Raw genomic sequence first — 22,492 nt, 5'->3', positions numbered from 1 at the left:
CACGTTTGGCATGCCAAAGCTTGTTGTGCTAATTACATATGCCACCAACAAAGGTGGTGAACTTTCCTGACCGGGACAGTCACTCAATACTGGAATATAAAAGAAAACCAGAAACTCTGGATATGTGAGTAGATATATTATTAATAAATTAGCAATGCTGTGTGTGTGCTCAACCGGAAAACGAGCGTGCGGTATAGGGTGCACGTCTGACTGACTGTCAGCTGGCTAGAGATCGTGTGAGGTGTAACGTTATTGATTCAAATAACCCGTGGAATGTCAGAATAAAATTATAGGGATTATATTCATTATAGGGATAATAGATTGAAGCTAGTATAAATTGCTGATCGCCTCTTATGGGAGCAGGTAGCACAAGTCTATTGCTTCATGCTAATGCTAGCTACGTAGGTTTTTACATTTTGGTAGGGGCGCGTCAGTTCTCGCAAAGTGGCTGTCACTGGCTAGAAATTGTGTGTGTGATGTACTGATTCAAAGAAACCATCAGATGAAATTTCAGAATATAATTCATTATAGGGCTAATAGATTGAAGTTAGTATCAATTGCAGATCTCCTCTTATGGGAGCCGGTAGCATTGTTAGTCTATGCTCGCTAGCTAGTTAGCCAGATAGCTAATTAATTATGTTCTCAGATCTACTTAGCTAGCTAGCTAGTTCTTACCAGTGTCGGCGTTTCAGAGCAAGTTCAAACATAATTTCCCCCCGGGAATGCGGTGCGATGATGTTGTGTCCCTAGATTAGCAATATATGCGTGTGTAGCTGTCAGTCAGTGTCATACAGGTTCGATTGTATCACTATCAGAATAAAATGATATGATACCAAGGTAAAAGGCAGTAACTGCAGCCAGGGGCAGGTTAAAACCAAGCTAAAAGGTTACTGACATTTACCTTGGTTTCACAGTAACTTTTTGCAGTTACTGCTAAAATTACCCCCATTTTCTCCTAAACACAATGCAATAGAGGCAGGATACTTGCCCACATGATTAAGCATGTATTTAATCTAGCAAAAAGACATTAACTCATTTTCGACCAAATGAGCAGTTACTGCCTTTTTGCTTGGTAGGGCAGAATAATGGAGCACCCTTCCTTTTCATTAGATAAAACAGACTTTCCACAAAATGTTTATAGGGCAGATTTTCCCGCTGGTTTCCCTGGGTTTGAGGGAAGGCAATTCTTCAACAGTTTGTCCTCTGTTTATAAGCCTGTTTTTTACCCATCTTCTCTCTTCATGTGGAAAGCCCCGATGACACAGAGAGAGAACAGGATGGTTGGTTCTCATTGTAATGGAAATATGGTTACATAAAGAACACAATACGGAGAGAGTGAAAGAGGAAGGAGAGACGGAGGGGGGAAAAAGAGCGAGAGGGAGAGAAGTAAACAGAGAGAGAGAGATGGAAGAAGGGCCTGATGAGGAGAGATTCTATCAAGCTCTCTCTAATAGAAAAGGGCTTTGTGTTGTGGAGCAGAGTTAGAGAAACATTCACAAAAATGCTGCTACCCATAATTGTATAAGGCTCTCTGGGTGTCTGAGTCCGTTGGCAGGTTTTTGAGCCCCCCCCCCCCCAGAATGGAGAGAGAGAGAGAAATGCATAGAGGGTGAGAAAGAGGGCTTTCTCCTTCCATGCCGACAGAATGCCTGATCACTCACACTCACTTCACAGCTCCAAGTGATGTGGTCTGTGTGCTTCACTACTTCACCACTCTGTACTTAATTGGTACTCAATTTATGGCCATCAAAAACGGATGTGATGCAACACATAGGCCTGCTGTACTTCCATGTTCAGTGGTTCAGCAGAAGCTCAGCAAATCACTTTACCACAGGTTTTCAGGACTTCAACAGTATGTATTTTGTCTGTATTTTGTCCCTGTGTGTCCTGCTTGCAGTTGCGGTCACTTGCTTGTACCGAGCACTTAAAAGCACATAAAGACGAATAGTGATACATCATTCTTCAAATGGTTGGAAGCCAGTGACCAATTATCTTCTTCAGCTCATCCTCTGTACTCTGAGACACATTTTTGGTTTCAAAGACCATATAAGGCCTCCTTTCACCATAACATAAGCTTTGTGCGTGCATCTGCTCTTAATCAAGGACCATAGCAGAGTGGAAATTCTCTAGAAATTACTCTAGTAAATTATGCACATGAACACTGTCACGCCCTGACACTGGGGACTCGTATATGTTGAGTCAGGGTGTGTATGTTCCATGTGGTGTATTTCTATGTTGGGTTTCTATTATGTGTAGATCTATGTTGGCCGGTGTGGTTCCCAATCAGAGGCAGCTGTAGCTCGTTGTCTCTGATTGGGGACCATACTTAGGCAGCCTATTGGCACTAGTGGGTTGTGGGATCTTGTTCTGTGTGAGGTATGTTGTTTGTCTACCTTGGACTTCACGTTTCGTTTCATTTGTTGTTTTGTTGCTTGTTTATTCAGTATAAATAAACATGTATGCATATCACGCTGCGCCTTGGTCCGTCCCGTCTATAAACGATCGTGACAAACACACACACACCGAGTAGTTGAAGGATAAAAGGGATCCATACTGTTCCGGAACAGAACCTTTATTTAAAAAGCATGGAAAAACGGTAAATTAAGTTCTAGGCATTTTTTTTCTAGTCCCACAAAAAACAAACGCAACAGAGCGCCTATGCAAAGCCCTCACTCTGTCACTCTGAAACTTATTCCAGCGTCTGCCTGCAAGCTGAAAATCTTTGCCAGTGCGTGTTTAGGCTACCTGATAGGGAGAGAGATTTTTAACATTTACATTTTTACATTTTAGTCATTTAGCAGACGCTCTTATCCAGAGCGACTTACAGGAGCAATTTTTAACATTTACATTTTTACATTTTAGTCATTTAGCAGACGCTCTTATCCAGAGCGACTTACAGGAGCAATTAGGGTTAAGTGCCTTGCTCAAGGGCACATTTACGTCATTTAGCAGACGCTCTTATCCAGAGCGACTCACCAATTGGTGCGTTCACCCTATAGCCAGTGGGATAACCACTTTACAATTTTTTGGGGTGGGGGGGGGAGGGGGGGGGGTAGAAGGATTACTTTATCCTATCCCAGGTATTCCTTAAAGAGGTGGGGTTTCAAATGTCTCCGGAAGGTGGTGAGTGACTCCGCTGTCCTGGCGTCGTGAGGGAGCTTGTTCCACCATTGGGGTGCCAGAGCAGCGAACAGTTTTGACTGGGCTGAGCGGGAACTATGCTTCCGCAGAGGAAGGGGAGCCAGCAGGCCAGAGGTGGATGAACGCAATGCCCTCGTTTGGGTGTAGGGACTGATCAGAGCCCGAAGGTACAGAGGTGCCGTTCCCCTCACTGCTCCATAGGCAAGCACCATGGTCTTGTAGCGGATGCGAGCTTCAACTGGAAGCCAGTGGAGTGTGCGGAGGAGGGGGGTGACGTGAGAGAACTTGGGAAGGTTGAACACCAGACGGGCTGCGGCATTCTGGATGAGTTGTAGGGGTTTAATGGCACAGGCAGGGAGGCCAGCCAACAGCGAGTTGCAGTAGTCCAGACGGGAGATGACAAGTGCCTGGATTAGGACCTGTGCCGCTTCCTGTGTAAGGCAGGGTCGTACTCTCCGAATGTTGTAGAGCATGAACCTGCAGGAGCGGGTCACCGCCTTGATGTTGGCGGAGAACGACAGGGTGTTGTCCAGGGTCACGCCTAGGCTCTTCGCACTCTGGGAGGAGGACACAGCGGAGTTGTCAACCGTGATGGCGAGATCATGGAACGGGCAGTCCTTCCCCGGGAGGAAGAGCAGCTCCGTCTTGCCAGGGTTCAGCTTGAGGTGGTGATCCGTCATCCATACTGATATGTCTGCCAGACATGCAGAGATGCGATTCGCCACCTGGTTTAATTAGCTAGAGAAGAATGGATTAACTTGTTCAATGCTAGTTAAGGATACTATAGGCCTAGTTATCACGTTTCACTTTGGATTTATTAACTACAAAAAGGTAAGACGTGTTTTTTATTCTGGTGGCGCTCTGCACACACAAGCTTGTTAACTTGCTAGCTCAAGCCTGTTAGCTAGCTAGCTCAAAGGACATTTAAGTTCCTTCGTAGAAGCCGCTCCTCCTAGGTATAATTCTGTGGACCTAATTCAGATAATGCATGTCATAACAATATGCCTAGCACTTCAAGCCTGTTCCTCAACCCTCTCTCGCTCTCTCCCCACCTGTAATATTTCAGTCACATCTTGCGCCATAGGCTACACTTTTCTGTCCATCACGCATGTAAACAACTAGCTTGCCTGCTTTATCCACACTGATTGGTTAAGTAATTTAATGAGCTAAATGTTAAAAATAGTTCACAGGGTAAAAAAGGAACGAAAAGGAACTATATAAACCGGTACTTTTTTGGGGGTTCGAACCAGTTCAGAACTTTATTTTGCTCGTCAGAACAGTGGAACGGAACAAAAAAAAGAGTGGTTCTGTTCAGAACGAAACGATTGGAAAATAATTTTGGTTCCAACCCGTTTCTACTGCAGAGCAGAGATGGACTCTCTGACAAAGACAAGTCTGCTATTCTCCATCTTCAGAGATTCTGTTTTCTGACTACAACAAAGCCTAGCAAAACAAGTGTAAACCTAGAAAAGTGATACATTTTTCATGAGCACAGGCCTCGTCTCTCCCAGACCCTGTTCTGAATTATAAATAACGCGTCCAATTTTGGAACTGGAAATCACTGATATATTAGGCTCAGAACACAATTTAATTTGTTTGTTTACTGGGATTTTGGGGCAATATCCACATTGTTATTGTTTCCATAATTCATCAGTCTCTACTCTCCTTTGGAAGACTATCAGTCAGAGAAATAGAAGGACTGGTTTTGGAAAAGGATTGTCTGCTTGCAGCTGTTGGACATATTGACCCATTTCTATATCGGCGCCTGCACTCACTTTAGATAATTTAATTATATTAAGAGTGTGTGTGGTGGGTTCATAACTAGTGGGGGTCTTTGTGTTTTAATCCTGTCTTTGTTCTTCTCAGGACAGAAATATGCTAGGATGGAAATTAAACTGCTGGATTAGTTCGGAGATGCCTCCTAGTGTCCTCACTGTCTAAAGACCAGGGGCCTCAAATATAAATTGTACGTACGTACAAAATATACCCCAAAATGTGCATTCACCAGTTTTCATGCAAAAGTTAGCAGTTATTACAAGAATATACACTACCGTTCAAAAGTTTGGGGTCACTTAGAAATGTCCTTGTTTTCGAAAGAAAAGCAATTTTTTGGTCTATTAAAATAACATCAAATTAATCAGAAATAAAGTGTAGACATTGTTAATGTTGTAAATGGCTATTGTAGCTGGAAACGGCAGGTTTTTTTATGGAATATCTACATAGGCGTACAGAGGCCCATTATCAGCAACCATCAGTCCTGTGTTCCAATGGCACGTTGTGTGTGCTAATCCAAGTTTATCATTTTAAAAGGTAATTGATCATTAGAAAACCCTTTGCAATTATGTTAGCACAGCTAACAGCAATAAAACTGGCCTTCTTGAGACTAGTTGAGTATCTGGAGCATCAGCAATTGTGGGTTCTATTACAGGCTCAAAATGGCCAGAAACAAAAAACTTTCTTCTGAATCTCGTCAGTCTATTCTTGTTCTGAGAAAGGAAGGCTATTCCATGTGGGAAATTGCCAAGAAACTGAAGATCTCGTACAACGCTGTGTACTACTCCCTTCACAGAACAGCACAAACTGGTGGGAGACCCCGGTGCACAACAGAGCAAGATGACAAATACATTAGAGTGTCTAGTTTGAGAAACAGGCGCCTCACAGGTCCTCAACTGGCAGCTTCATTAAATAGTACCCGCAAAACACCAGTCTCAACGTCAACAGTGAAGAGGCGACTCCGGGATGCTGACCTTCTAGGCAGAGTTGCAAAGAAAAAGCCATATGTTAGACTGCCCATCTTAATATTTTATTTTTATTGACCAGTCTGAGATATGGCTTTTTCTTTGCAACTCTGCCTAGAAGGTCAACATCCCGGAGTCTCCTCTTCACTGTTGACGTTGAGACTGGTGTTTTGCGGGTACTATTTAATGAAGCTGCCAGTTGAGGACCTGTATACTTGACTTGAGAATGTGCTCACCTCCCCACAAACTTTAGACCATACGTATGCACATTTGCTAGTGGTTGAAATATTGTATTGCAAGCTGGCAAGTAAACATTTTGTGCAAATGATTACTCGCTTATTCATAAAAAACTGAAAACACAAACAAGAAGGCAGCCATTTGCCGTTAGTGAGAAGAGCGAAAATCTATGCGTTTTATTTTTAGAATCTAAAAGAATTAGACATAGGAATCTATATCCTATTTATTTTATTTTCCTAACCATTGCAGAATACATTATTCACCTTTTCTGGCCGTGATATGCCGAAATAGCATACAACAAATTACCATGTGCATCTCTCATTTAATTGGACCTATAGCCTAGTATATAGAGAAGCTATGTATTTAAAGTTTTTCAATCCCATAGGCAGTACGGTTTATAATATACAGTCGAATTTAACAGGTGAACAGTTGATATTTGACATTGAAGTAGGTCTATGCTACTGTAAGTAGGCCTACTGTAATAAAAAATAAAATAATAGTAGCCTGCCCTAGACAATCCAGCATATTGTTGAATTGAAATGTTCTGGTGACAGGTCCACAACAATTTACCATTGTTTTCTCTTTAAGAAACTGTCACAGTCTTTTGCTAGATACAGCATAAATTACTGCAAAAGATTATAACATTCTGCCAACTACAGCAAATTGACCGGTAGTTTATGTATAACATTTGACAGTATGGGAAAGCAAAAGTAATGCTGTGCGATATGAGCGCGACATCATTGCTTATTTAATTTCAGAGCGTATACCAAGGCAAGAGATAGAAACACAATCATGTATTGATAAATGAAAGATTGAACAACAATTCATATTTTGCATAGAAGTGTGGGCTGTAGCATTTAGTCTACTTTAAAATTGTTTCAAATATACAATCAATCTTGCTATAGGCAGCATGCACGTTTAGTTTGATAAAGTTACTGCAAAATATTCCACCCAAACCTGTACAGAAATGTGATCAAATGTGCCATTGCTCTTTCATTTAGAAACTGATATGACCTAATTCCAATAGTTCCAAATTATACAGCAAATAAAATTAATTATTGTCACCATTAATGGTGAATGGAGGGCATTTTCCTAGTGGAGTTATAATGCTTGTTCACATGCGCACAGTTTAAGGACAGGTCTGATTTATAACGGGAAACGTGTGTATGTATATGGCGTGTGGCAAGTTCATAAATCTCAATAATTTTTTGCCTGCGCAGTTTTCAGAAATGACGCACACAGACGTTTAGTTTGAAATGCACCGGTTATAAATTAGGCCCCTGAACAGAAAGACACAACAATCTGGAGATTCTGACATACTACTGTCACTTGTGTGTCCTTCAAGAAGTGAAATAATGTTAAAAGGGGATAATTATTTTCCTTTAGTTTGTTGAACTCCTGACTGTTAAATAGGGAACATATGGTTTCTTATGGTTGAATAGAGTTGTATTTCCACAGTCTTTGGGGGGTCTTGCCTGTTTTTCTTTAGTTTAGACTTCCCCAAAGGAAGTGAAGCACTCTGTATGGCATACATTTTCTCTCCTTGTGGTCTCTCTCCTTCACATACAGTATTAAATAGTTTGTAGCCTACATGTACTCTGCAATGGATTGGATATATTGTGAATGAGTTACACCAGGGGTGTCAAACTCATATTAGCTCAGGGGCCACATGGAGGAAAATCTATTCCCAAGTGGGCCGGACCGGAAAATTCATGGTATATATAACTTAAAAACAACAACTTCAGATGGTTTTCTTTGTTTTAATACGATCAACATACAACATAAAGCTGGAGCCTGAGGACAGTGTGTCCAAAATAGTACAAGCACAACATCACTATTAATCATAAAACACGTAAAGTTTATTTGAAAATTCTAAAGAAAAAGAACACACAAACACACAATGCCTCAGTGATTAACAGAACTGTTTCAAAGATCACAGAACTATATCAGGGTGTCATTTCTCAGGCAGAAATGTAGATACAAATAATGAAATCCTGTTCCCCAAACAAGTGCAAGAACCACAGAGTCAAGAATAGGTTAAATGTACAAATAAAATAAAATCAATTAAAAACAATAGCACATCAACATAAAAACATATAAACATAAAGCTGGAGCCTGAGGACAGTGTCCAAAAGCACAACATCACTATTAATCATAAAAAACCTCAAGTTATTTGAAAGTTCTGAGGACAAAGAACACACAAACACACAATGCCTCAGTGATTCACAGAAGTATATCACAGATCACAGAACTATATCAGGGTGTCATTTCTCAGGCAGAAATGTAGATAGAAATAATGAAATCCTGTTCCCCAAACAAGTGCAAGAACCACAGAGTCAAGAATAGGTTAAATATACAAATAAAATAAAATCAATTAAAAACAATAGCACATCAACATAAAAACATATAAACATAAATCTGAAAGCGTTGCTCAAACTCCCGTAACAGTCCCGTTATTTTATCTTTGAACCGCTTCATGTCTGCCACATGTTGGGTCGCGCACACATTTTTCAGACAGGGGAAGTGAGCTGCATCACCACCGGCAAGTTGCGTCTCCCACAATGACAGCTTCAACTTGAAAGAACGTATGCTGTCATAATACTGCGTGACAACTTTGTTGCGCCCTTGCAGCTGTTTGTTCAAGTTATTCAGGTGCTCTGTAACATCCACCATAAATGCAAGGTCCTGCATCCATTCTGCAAAATGAAATTCTAACACTGGTTTGCCCTTTTCTTCCATGAACTGTTCAATTTCTTCTCATAAATCAAAGAAACGCCTCAGCACAGCACCTCGGCTTAACCATCTTACCTCAGTGTGGTATGGCAGGCCATAGATGTGGTCTTTCTCTCTGAGAAGGCTGTCAAACTGACGGTGATTCAGGCTTCTGGATCGGATGAAATTAACAGTTTGGATGACCACCTTCATGACGTTATCCATCTTTAATGACTTGCAACACAAAGCCTCCTGGTGCAAAATACAGTGAAAAGTCAAAAAATCACATCCTCCATTTGCAGATTGCACTTTCTCTCTGAACTTTGTCACAACGCCTGCTTTTTTCCCGATCATTGAGGGCGCACCATCTGTAGCCAGGCTGACAGCGTGGGACCAGTCCACTCCGACCCTGTCCAGCGCGCCGACGAGTGCGGTAAAAATATCAGCTGCTGTCGTTGTATTTGTCATCGGCACCAACTCCACGAACTCCTCGGTGACGGTCAATGTGTCATCAACTCCGCGGATGAAAATGGCCAGTTGTGCAACATCTGTAATGTCCGTGCTTTCATCAATTGCAACCGAAAACGCAATAAATGACTTTACTTTTTGCTTCAACTGGCTGTCCAAATCCACTGAAAGATCGGAAATCCTGTCTGCAACAGTGTTTCTTGTCAGGCTGATATTTGCAAAAGCCTGCCGCTTTTCAGGGCACACAATCTCTGCTGCCTTCATCATGCATGTTTTTACAAATTCACCCTCACTAAATGGTTTTGAAGCCACTGCGATTTCATTAGCAATGAGGTAGCTAGCTTTCACTGCAGCGTCACTGATGTCTCGGCTGTGAGTAAACACAGACTGCTGTTTCTTCAGACCCGCCAACAGTTCATTCACCTTCTCTCATCTCCGCTGTCCTTGAAAGTTGTCATATTTGTCGGCATGAAGATTCACATAGTGGCGACGAAGGTTATATTCTTTCAGCACTGCAACATGCTCTGAACACACCAAACATACAGCTTTCCCATTCAATTCCGTGAATAAATAGGAGGATGACCATTTTTCTTGGAACACTCTGCACTCTGCGTCCACTTTTCTCTTTTTTGACAGAGACATATTGGGGCAATGAGGGTGCCAAAGCACATAATGTTAAAAGTAGAAGCCGTAATAAATATCGCGGGCAAAACAAAGTAGCTCATTGGCTGCACGTGCTTGACCTACTTGCTCTGCCCCGGTATAAACAGTTTGCTTGCTTAACACAATTGCTATTGCGCCATCCAGTGGACGCAATTGGAACAGCAGTTTATTTTATTGAAAAATTGCAGCGCATTTTTATACTTTACAAATTATTTTATTTTTTTATTTTTTTATTATTATAAAAAAAAAATCAAAATCATCTCACGGGCCGGATTAAACCCGTTTGCGGGCCTGATCCGGCCCGTGGGCCGGACGTTTGACACCCCTGAGTTACACAATAGTATCTATAACTCATGGCCCATCATGTCTAACATGGCTACTTGTTGTATTTCTGTTGTGGTTTGTAGAGATATGGTCCATCTGGTTTAACATGGCTGCTTGTTGTGTTTCTGTGTGTTTCAGGACTGAACCCGCTGTCCTTTGACCCGTCCTCCAACAACGAGCCCCTGCAGTTCAGCAACTCCAACGGGCCACTGGTGTCAGACTGTCCTCTGGAGAACGGAGCTGAGAACAGCAATAAGCGGAAGAGACCCAGCCTGCCTCCAGGTACAATAAGACACTATTATAATTGACAAGGTGTACAGTAGTGGTACCAATGCATTTTATACTGTGAGCCTGTGATTGGGAGAGTAATTTAAAGTGAGCTAGAAACTTGGTAGAGGCGCTTTCATGTTTTCCATCCTGAGGGGCTTATTGCCAGTTAGTCCTGTGGCGGTCAGGGCCGTCTGTGATTGCAGTTCTCACACCTTAGCCTGGCTGCTACCATGCCAACAGCACCTGCCAATCAAAGCTCAGAAATGCCTTCAGCTTTCTCTCACTGAGTGAGTGAACTGTCGCACGGAAAGCAATGTGCTGAGAGGTGGTATGTGTGTGTGTGCGCGTCCTCATTCGTGTGGGTTGACTTTTTCATTACTAAATGACACTTAATTTTTATCGGTGACCATGTGCATTCTAATTAAGGAATGCATCTCTAATTAATTGCATTATGACAAGTAGAATGAAGACGGCCCTTAAGACAGAGAGGTGTTGCTGTATGTTATCTGCTGTCTTGGTGACGATAATTGGTCGGGATTAATTGTCAGTGTTAATGAACCACTCTTTTTACCATTCGTCTTTGTGCACAATTTTAAATAAATTACCTTAGTGAGTTTGAGTTCTCACTCATTCATATCTGTTCATTTCATCTCACTATTGTGCATCATTACCAACTCAGAACTAGACCTGAAGTAGGTTTAGATGACAGGTACAAAGGACAGTGTTTATGCAGAACAATGTTACACTGTCTATTAACAGATGCACTGAAGTTGACTAGAGCCACAGAGCAAATAACCTGAGTAGAATGAATACCTCAATGCTCTCTTTTTTTCCCCTTTTTTTTCTTCTTTTCCCTTTTTTTTACCAGGCTAGTCTCATTGAGATTAACAATCTCTTTTATGAGAAACCCGGCCAAAATAGCAGCACACAAAGTTGTAGACACATTTACATCATAAAATGCAAACCACTACAGTTTAAAGACATTTACACTCTTGCCTCAGTATATGCTCTCTAGTGTGCTGCATGTCAATGCATGTTTAGGTCTTCATTGTGTAATTCATAGACCGGTTGACCAGACCATAGAAATAGATGTTACAGTATTTCTATGGGGACTTGTGTGAGTCCCCATAAATGGGTTAAAAAGACAAAGAAACAATGAGCAGGGAGAGCTTGGATCAGATGTTATGGTTATATGTAAGTTTTGTCCATTTCAGTCTGAGTCATCTAACAGACTTTGAAGACCTCTGTTGGATTTCAGTGGGTGAATAGGCTATAGGCCTATTGAAAGAGTGAATAACAGAGTGTCAGTATTGTCCTGTACCCAAACCACAGAGAGAGACACAATCAAATATTGGCTTACATTAAGTGCTAGTCATGGTGAAAACCTGTGTGAATGGCCGTGTCCGAATACCCGTAATTGCGTTCTAAATAGTAGGCTGGGTATGCGAACATAGAACGTTAAACCTTAGATTTAGATCAAAGACTCTGCACACAAATCTAATATGACCACTCATTGTTTGACAGAATCTTAGCAGTAGAGAGAGTCTCTGTAGCTCAGCTGGTAGAGCACGGCGCTTGTAACGTCAAGGTAGTGGGTTCGATCCCCGGGACCACCCATACACAAAAATGTATGCACGCATGACTGTAAGTCGCTTTGGATAAAAGCGTCTGCTAAATGGCATATTATTTATTATTATTATAGAGGGATAGATAGAGAGTGACTAATCAGAGTATGGTGTTTTTCAGAACAGACTTATCACGCTAAAACCTCAAGATGTGTGCTGGTTTAGACAGCAGTCACACCTCACAAAACCACAGAAGTGGCTCTGTCTATGTGCACCTGCTTAGCAAGAGAACATTAGATAATGATGATTACCATTAACGACAGCTCTAGGCTCCCACAGCCTTTCATAACATTGGCGTTACGTCTACTATTCTGCTCTCTGATGGAAAACCTGCACCAATGGGGACAATCTGCAGCATCTGGAGCTGGGTACATTTAGTGGCTTTAATGTTCACTAGCATCACGATACAGTCAAGTCTTCCAGCTCTCTGAGGAGATAAGATGGAGCAAAGAAAAGTTACCAGCCATGTGGATTTACAGTCATTAATGAATTCTAATGGATAGATTCATCTCGTTAGGGGTGACAATTCATTAGACACAGAAACACACACACTCAGGAACACTGTTCCTCTGGTGATGGGGGGTGTGTGGTGATCATTTAGGGAGCGAGAGATTCCCAAGACCCAAACAGTGTTGCTAACAGAAGGTTTACTCCATGTGTTAGTTTAAACCACAAACTTCTAAATGGCTCAAACAAGCAGCAGAATGGCTAGCTCAGAGTGCTAATGGGTGTCCATTTGACTTAACAGACACTGCAACTGTTTAACAAAGTAAATACTTTAATGAAGTATTTTGTTTTAATGGCTTTGCCACTGTATTAATAGCCCCACCTCTTCACAGCTGGAAAGAAACAAAGTGCAACTGAATTCATGCCCATTCAACACTTGGTAAGTTATGCAATAAAACAAAATACTTTTCATACTTTTAGTTATGATGACACTATTGATAATAATAATAATAATATGCCATTTAGCAGACGCTTTTATCCAAAGCGACTTACAGTCATGCGTGCATACATTTTTTAATTTTTTTATGGGTGGTCCCGGGGATCGAACCCACTACCTTAGCGTTACAAGTGCCGTGCTCTACCAGCTTAGCTACAGAGGACCACATTAATAAGTCAACCCTCGAAACGGCTGGAAAGTTACAAAGTGTAAAGGGCAATCTGCCCACTCAACAATTTGTTAGAGAATACCCAACACAACGTTGGCTTATTGTGACCTATTTAGGACGGTATAAAAGGAAATGCAGTGAATCCAGTATTATGTCTTTGCCTTGGACCTGGTAGAATGGAGTCACTGAATATTTCAGCACATTATATTACTTGTTTCATTAGCAAACACGCTAAGAGTTGTTTATAGTTTTGCCTTGTAAAGTTGAGAGAATGTATTCCCCCTCTTCTCTGATTTTCTGTAAGGAAATACACATAAGCAGAGCCACAGGCCTCCATATACACACCATGACTATTCTTCATGCTGTCTTTTATATAACCAACCAGCCCACAAAAGACCAAGATAGCATACTTATAATGTATAGCTGTTGGGGGTGCAGAGGATAAGCTTGGATAATGGTGTTGGTTTATTGTGAATAATTTTTATACAATCAAAATGAACAGCTTTGAGAACAGTAGTATACCTACTGTATTTTCAGGGAAGTGACATCATCAATGAGCTTCGATCCTTGACAGGTACTCTCAGACTTCTTGTTATTGGGAGTGTCTTTTGACATGGGACAAATCAAACTGTTGGTGACTTATGGTTTTTGTGTTGTATTGTAGTTCAATACTGAAATGCTGGGCTTTTGTTGAATGTGTTTCAACCACCTTCTATATCAAGGCTGTTGCCCTGACAACAATATTGAATTGAAGCAAAAACATCTGCTCCTCTAAAGCCATGTCCATGTCAGGCCTTTCACAACATCATGTTTATCGTCTGAATAAAAAAGATCACATTTCTGTCATATTTGTGCAATGAATTAAATCCATCAAATGTTAATGTGTGAAAAAAAGGCACCGACACTGCAAATAGCAGATGTGAATTTAGCCTTCTCCAATCCAATCCCGTGTGCATTAACCTAGAGTATTAGCAGAGCAGTGCTGAATACATTTTGATTCCCAGGGTGTGGAAGGTACGTCCAGAGGAGCTGAACGGTAGAATGGTACAGCAGCAGGGTTGTTCTCTCCTCCTGGTATTGAGACAGGAACGGAGAGTGGCAGCTCGCAACCGACTTGTGTTGGTGTGAAGGGTAGCAGGGAGCAAAGGATCACAGCGGTGTCTGCCTGAGGCTCATAACATGGATGGCAATAGTGTGTTTGAGAGATACAGAAAAAGTTATTGTTTGTGTTGCTGGGTGGTTTATGTTATGTATTTGTGTTTGAATGAGTGTATTCATCCTTGTTGTCTGTGAAAACATTGTTGCCTGAATACCTTACTGTATGTCAGTTGCACACACATGTGCCTTGTGTCTCCCTGTCTCCAGTGCTCTAATGAGCTACTAATGTGACACCTCGGGTGGCTGAGCTCAGCCTGTGATTAGACAGCCTGGCAGAATGCAACCTGAGAAAAGGTGACGAGTAGACATTGAGAGGCAGAGGGAAGGGACATTTGTCATGTACTGTGTGTGTGCATGTGTAGGTGTATTTTAGTGTTTGTGAATCAAAGGTTAGCCTAACTGGCTGACCGCGAGTCGTCCCAGACAGACCGCTGTCAGACCCTTTAGGACCAAACCCAGGGCTGCTCTGGGATCAGTGGTCTGCTTAAAGCTGCTGTTTTCTCTAAAATATATTCTGTTTTCTCTAAAAGATCTTCTGTTTTCTCTATAAGATCACCTATTTTCACTTAAATGCCCAATGCAGCCATTTTTATATCATTTTACATTTACGTCATTTAGCAGACGCTCTTATCCAGAGCGACTTACAGGAGCAATTAGGGTTAAGTGCCTTGCTCAAGGTCACATCGACAGATTTTTCACCTAGTCGGCTCGGGGATTAGAACCAGCGACCTTTCGGTTACTGGCACAAAGCTCTTAACCACTAAGCTACCTGCCGCCCCATATCAATATCAAATCATTTCTGGGTAACAATTAAGTAGCTTTTTAGCAAAAACTTGAATTTTGATAGGACTGTCTGGGAGTGGTCTGAGTGTGGATGTGAAAACTAGCTGTTATTAGCATAGAGGCTTGGAACTCTCTTTGTTATTGGTCTATTAACCATTTTACTGCATGGAGATGTCTGTTGATTAGAAAGTCCTGCGTAGATTGTATTTTAAATCAGCAACTATCGGGAAATAACACTGATTACATTTTTTTTTTTACATTAACTTTTACAATGTTAGTTTCATGTTGCAATAAAACACAGGAAAAACTGCATTGCGACTGCACTGGGCCTTTATGTACGTTCTCTAAAGATCAGTAGCCTTCTCCATACGATCTTCACACAGCCTAATGGATCTGCTGAGGGCTGTTTGTCATTGCTAATGGCGAGTTGGAGTGCGTGAGACCCAGGCCCCGTTTCTCCGCTTGCCTCCCTGTGACGGATGCCCTTCTCTGGGCTTTTCCGGGTCTCCTCTGCTCTGGTTCTGCTGACACAATGGTCACTATGTCACAGCCTTAAAAACTTAAGATCCTCTGCGTTACTCTGACCTCCAAGTAATGCACTCATGTCAGAGGCATTTGCATGAACTTTCAAGTTACGGCTCTGTGTTCACTTGGGTCACTTTCTTTATACCAATGTTGGCAGGGCTTGTGCAGTTTTTAAAAGGAGATAAATAAGGTGAGTGGCTACCTACCCTGTCAGAGCTGAGTTGTGTTTGAAGTAGGCCTACATGAAGATGTATTGCTGTGTAGAGATACTAGAGAGGGATGTCTTGGCTTACCTAAAGCCAGGCCCTAAGCACTTCTCTCAGATCTACAGCAGGATATTATTGTCTCTATGACAGTGAGGGCATCGAGTCACAGTCAGGATTATAGGACTGACACTGACTGATGGCTGGAGATAAGACATGGTAGTGTTTAGCCTACGTGGTGTACACATGTACACAGACACACACCAGGCTACTGCTTTATAGTCTGCCACCTTTATTGAAATAACCTAACCAGCCACAGTGGGCAACATGGTGTGACAGCATAAACCAACGTCTTTCATGGCTCGTAATCGAGAGACTATGTGGAACTAAGATTTAAGATGCCTTGTAAATCCAGTTCAATGATCCAGTTCGGATTGATGTCGTTGGGATCCCAAATGGCACCCTATTCCCTTTAGTGCACTACTTTTGATTAAAGCCCATAGGGCTCTTGTCAAAGTTAGTGTACTAAATAGGGAATAGGGTGCCTGTCACGATCGTCTGAAGGAGGAGACCAATGCGCAGCGTTGCGAGTGAACATGATGACTTTATTAACTTAAAGCAACCACGAAGAAAACAACAAATGACGATCCGTGAAGTTCTATACTGAAAACTACTAACAGCAACAAAGAAACAATAACCCACAACACAAAGGAGAAAACACACAGAATATATATGGCTCCCAATCAGAGATAACGAGCCGACAGCTGACACTCGTTACCTCCGATTGGGAGTCATCGACCAATCACCACATGACACAAACAAAATGAAACTCACCCATCCCCAACACCACCAAATGAAATACACCCAAACACAAGAAAATGAACAACCCTGGCTCAATATAAACGTCCATAGAGCCAGAGTGTTACAGTACCCCCCCCTAAAGGTGCGAACTCCGGGCGCACCAACATCAGGACTAGGGGAGGGTCTGGGTGGGCGTCTGTCCATGGTGGCGGCTCTGGCCCCGGTCGTGATCCCCACCCCACCACAGTCACAACCTGCTTCGGTAGCCTCCTCCCAATGACCACCCTCCACCTAACCCCACCTGGACTACGGGGCAACCCCGGACTAAGGGGCAGCATCGGCCTAAGGGGCAGCACCGGGATAAGGGGCAGCACCGGGATAAGGGGCAGCACCGGGACAAGGGGCAGCACCGGACTACGGGGCAGTACCGGACTAAAGGGCAGTACAGGACTAAGGGGCAGCACCGGGCTAAGGGGCAGTACCGGACTACGGGGCAGCACCGGGCTAAGGGGCGGCACCGGACTCAGGGGCAGCACCGGACTAAGGGGCAGCACCGGGCTAAGGGGCAGTACCGGACTACGGGGCAGCACCGGGCTAAGGGGCGGCACCGGACTCAGGGGCAGCACCGGACTAAGGGGCAGCACCGGGCTAAAGGGCAGCACCGGACTAAGGGGCAGCACCGGACTAAGGGGCAGTACCGGACTAGATGGCGGGTCCTGGCTGGCTGGCTCTGGCGGATCCTGGCGGGACGGCTCTGGCGGATCCTGGCGGGACGGCTCTGGCGGATCCTGGCGGGACGGCTCTGGCGGATCCTGGCGGGACGGCTCTGGCGGATCTCGGCGGGACGGCTCTGGCGGATCCCGGCTGGACGGCTCTGGCGGATCTCGGCTGGACGGCTCTGGCGGATCCCGGCTGGACGGCTCTGGCGGATCCCGGCTGGACGGCTCTGGCGGATCCCGGCTGGACGGCTCTGGCGGATCTCGGCAGGACGGCTCTGGCGGATCCCGGCTGGACGGCTCTGGCGGATCTCGGCTGGACGGCTCTGGCGGATCCCGGCTGGACGGCTCTGGCGGATCTCGGCTGGACGGCTCTGGCGGATCCCGGCTGGACGGCTCTGGCGGATCTCGGCTGGACGGCTCTGGCGGATCCCGGCTGGACGGCTCTGGCGGATCCCGGCTGGACGGCTCTGGCGGATCCTGGCTGGACGGCTCTGGCGGATCCTGGCTGGACGGCTCTGGCGGATCCTGTCTGGCGGAAGGCTCTGGCTGATCCTGTCTGGCGGAAGGCTCTGGCTGATCCTGTCTGGACGGCTCTGGCGGATCCTGGCTGGCTGACGGATCTGGCTGTTCATGGCTGGCTGACGGATCTGGCTGATCCTGTCTGGCGGAAGGCTCTGGCTGATCCTGTCTGGACGGCTCTGGCGGATCCTGGCTGGCTGACGGATCTGGCTGCTCATGGCTGGCTGACGGATCTGGCTGCTCATGGCTGGCTGACGGATCTGGCTGCTCATGGCTGGCTGACGGGTCTGGCTGCTCATGGCTGGCTGACGGATCTGGCTGCTCATGGCTGGCCGACGGATCTGGCTGCTCATGGCTGGCTGACGGATCTGGCTGCTCATGGCTGGCTGACGGATCTGGCTGCTCATGGCTGGCTGACGGATCTGGCTGCTCATGGCTGGCTGACGGGTCTGGCTGCTCATGGCTGGCTGACGGGTCTGGCTGCTCATGGCTGGCTGACGGATCTGGCTGCTCATGGCTGGCTGACGGATCTGGCTGCTCATGGCTGGCTGACGGATCTGGCTGCTCATGGCTGGCTGACGGATCTGGCTGCTCATGGCTGGCTGACGGGTCTGGCTGCTCATGGCTGGCTGACGGATCTGGCTGCTCATGGCTGGCTGACGGATCTGGCTGCTCATGGCTGGCTGACGGATCTGGCTGCTCATGGCTGGCTGACGGATCTGGCTGCTCATGGCTGGCTGACGGATCTGGCTGCTCATGGCTGGCTGACGGATCTGGCTGCTCATGGCTGGCTGACGGATCTGGCTGCTCATGGCTGGCTGACGGATCTGGCTGCTCATGGCTGGCTGACGGGTCTGGCTGCTCATGGCTGGTTGACAGATCTGGCTGCTCATGGCTGGCTGATGGTGCTGGCTGGGAGGCTGGCGGTGGAGGCGGACCCCAGCCTCGGATTGCAGTCATCACCTCCAGCAGGGCGGCTCCCATCTGCAGGATCTGCTCTTTCTGGTTCCGAACCTGAGCTTCCAGTCTAGTATGGGCTGCGTCGGCTCCTGCTGATTCCATAGCAGGTGTATGATTCTGTCTGGCGGAAGGCTCTAGCGGCTCCTGTCTGGCGGAAGGCACTAGCGGCTCCGATCTGGCGGACGGCTCTGAAGTCTCATGGCAGACGGACGGCTTTGCAGGCTCAGTACAGACGGGCGGCTTATGCAGCGCTTGGCAGACGGGCAGTTCAGACGCCCTAGGGCAGACGGCAGACTCTGGCCGGCTGGCGACGCACATCGTGGACCTGGTGCGTGGAGTAGGAACAGACCGGTCCGTACCGGGAACACCCACCACTGGCCTTAACTGGGGATCAAGAACGGACCGGACCAGACTGGGAACACACTTCAGTCTCTCATGCCGTGCCACAACAACTTCCCTCCCTCTACTCGCCAATGGCTCCCGTAATCCGATAGCCTTCTCTCCAGCTCTCCCTGTGGCAGCCTCCTGCTGCCCAGGCGCCCAAGCCATGTGCCCCCCCCCAAAAATTTTTTGGGGAGTAACCACGGGCTTCCAGCCTCGACTCCGCGCTTCCTCTTTCCGTCGCCTCTCCTCTGTCTCGCTCCATGGACGGCGATCCATGCCGTCCAGGATTTCTTCCCACGTCCAGGACCCTTTTCCGTCCAAAAGCTCTTCCCATGTCCAGACCCTCGGCTCCTGTGTAGGTAGGTCCTGTTGCCGCTTGTTACGCTGCTTGGTCCTTTTGTGGTGGGTTATTCTGTCACGATCGTCTGAAGGAGGAGACCAATGCGCAGCGTTGCGAGTGAACATGATGACTTTATTAACTTAAAGCAACCACGAAGAAAACAACAAATGACGATCCGTGAAGTTCTATACTGAAAACTACTAACAGCAACAAAGAAACAATAACCCACAACACAAAGGAGAAAACACACAGAATATATATGGCTCCCAATCAGAGATAACGAGCCGACAGCTGACACTCGTTACCTCCGATTGGGAGTCATCGACCAATCACCACATGACACAAACAAAATGAAACTCACCCATCCCCAACACCACCAAATGAAATACACCCAAACACAAGAAAATGAACAACCCTGGCTCAATATAAACGTCCATAGAGCCAGAGTGTTACAGTGCCATTTGGGACACCATTTGGGACACACACATTCAGTACTGTATAGTAGAGTAACAGGTTTCTACAGAGGAAGACTAAGCCTGTCCTGATCAATGCTCTCCTTGGCCCTTTCATATTCAAAACTCCAGCTGAACGTTTCCTCCTCATTTACAAAACATTCCAACAACATTTGGATCAGAAAGGAAATCCCTTTGATCGTGGAACTATCCGACCCCAGCCTCCTTCTCCTCCACCTGTACCAGTGATGGATTCATTAGAGGAGGAGGGAACCAGCGCTCCTTCCCCCTCCTCCTCTTTCATCCTTCTTCTTCATCTCAGTGTTTCCACCCCTCCTCTGGACTGCCAGGGCTCAGTGCAGCATGCAGCAGTTTTCTCCATCCTGAATACATGAATATGGGACCTGATGAAGTCAAATTGCAGAGGACACAGACTTCCTCTAAATGAACAAAATGGCTTCTGTCCTTTCTAAAGTTAGCAGTAGTTTTAGTACTTTGTGTACATAATGTATTTCTAATGCTGAGGCTAAAGCTAGCTGCTGTGCGTTGTCACCTATCTGAGGGGAGAGGGAGAGATGCTCTGGGGTCTTGTATCCCGGTTTGTTTTCTGCTAGAACAGAGGAAACAGCTGCCTGTGTTTTCAGCCACCCAGACACAACACACTTGAGGGAAGATGAACAATTAGCTCTGTGTGATGAGTTTCTCCCTCGATCTATCAGCCTGGGGAATATGGCAGCCCCACAGGAATAGACTGAATTCTATCAGCTCAGATGGAGTCAATGCTGTCTCTCCCTGCAGTGCTGTTGTAGGGGAGACATGTTATTTTTGATTTGATTCAAAACTTCTTCTGTTTGTACATTCTGCACCACTTTTCGATAAGATTTTGTTATGGAATAATTCGTAAGTGAAGTTGTTTTATCATTTAATATGCCTCTGTGTAGAAGAACATAACTGTCACAGATTAAAAGCTATCATGTTTCTTACTTGAGGCAGCTCATGCTTTTAGCTTTATGAAAGTGGTCAAATGGGTTGTACTTGAATCATAATTGCCTAGCAAGCAAAATATTTTGAACCATTAAAGGAGTCTGTTGGAAGGCAATTTGAATTACAATTGAATTGTTTGAGGCAATTTGTCATTACAATCTTTTACTATAACATTATTACCTCTCTTCTCAGCCCAGCACCCACTTTCAGTCTATTTATTCTGTGGTTCTTTGGCTGCCTGGATGCAGGGCTGATTTAGGATGGAGGGATACATTAGGACTGGGACGATACCAGTATCGCATATTTATTCCATGGTAAAAATGAAAACATGAATGAATGTAAAATATTGTGTGCTACAGCTTTGAAAAGAAATACATGTCACTCTGGATTACAACTTAGTGATGTTTGTTTCCAACATTAGGGCTGTTTTCCTAAAGAAGTTAAATCCGAATCATGTTTTGTTTCCTTGACACGATACTAACGAGTATCGGGATACTGGTAGCTTCCCTTCCCTGCTGTACATTATGTTATACTCAACATAATGCACACACTCCCAGTCCCAGTTCACGACCAAAAACACTGATATAAAGTAGACCAGTCAAGACCAGCTGTTTTTGGTTTAAAAAGAGTAAAGAATTTCATTAATTTTTTATTTATTTAACTAGGCAAGTCAGTTAAGAACAAATTCTCATTTACAATGACGGCCTACCCCGGACGACGCTGGGCCAATTGTGCGCCGCCCTATGGGACTCCCAATCACGGCCGGATTGTGATACAGCCTGGAATCGAACCAGGGTCTGTAGTGACGCCTCTAGCACTGAGATGCTGTGCCTTAGACCGCTGCGCCACTCGGGAGAGAAAGGGAGAGAAAAAAGTATTCAAGAAAGTCTAGAGCCGAAAGAAGCTAAGAAATGCTATAGTCTGACTGTAAGGAAAGGTTTATAATGTTTAACCACATCCTTCTGTGAGTGGACTTTCATCTTAACATAATATCCAATTCCAGTCCCCCTCTGCTCCAGCAATAATTCAACCCCCTCCTTTGGGGTGAAATGGAATCTGCCACTTCCTCCTAGAGGGACTATTCCTATTACCCAGAAGGCAGTCTGAGATTTGAGGGATCACAGAGTTCAATTTATAATCCAAAGGTTGTCGAGGCGTTTTATCCCAACCTCCTTCATTAAGATAGCGGATGTCTGAGACACCATCCAAATACAAGAGGAATAACATTCTCTCTGATAGGCCAGCTGGTTATAACACTCTCTCTGATAGGCCGCCTGGCCAGCCTGTTGAATTATGCATCTCCCATCTCTAGCTTTGTGCCTAAGTGGGCCAAACTGTGGCTCCAGAGTCTCAGTACAACAGGAAGGACCCCGG

The 22,492-nt window shown here is 44.9% G+C and overlaps 1 protein-coding gene across 1 annotated transcript in view; it reads left to right on the top strand.

Annotated features, from left to right (window-relative positions):
* The window catches only part of LOC311105316 (ecto-NOX disulfide-thiol exchanger 2-like), a 397,866-nt gene that overhangs the window by 220,265 nt on the left and 155,109 nt on the right, over nt 1-22,492 (top strand). Inside the window, exon 4 of the mRNA XM_084147429.1 lies at nt 10,422-10,565. Coding sequence (XP_084003555.1) covers nt 10,422-10,565 — 144 coding nt within the window. The remainder of the gene's footprint in view (nt 1-10,421; nt 10,566-22,492) is intronic.

The sequence above is a fragment of the Coregonus lavaretus genome, assembly GCF_964263955.1.
Source record: "Coregonus lavaretus genome assembly, chromosome: 29".
Lineage (NCBI taxonomy): Eukaryota > Metazoa > Chordata > Actinopteri > Salmoniformes > Salmonidae > Coregonus > Coregonus lavaretus.
This window is presented reverse-complemented; position numbering and strand designations above follow the sequence as displayed.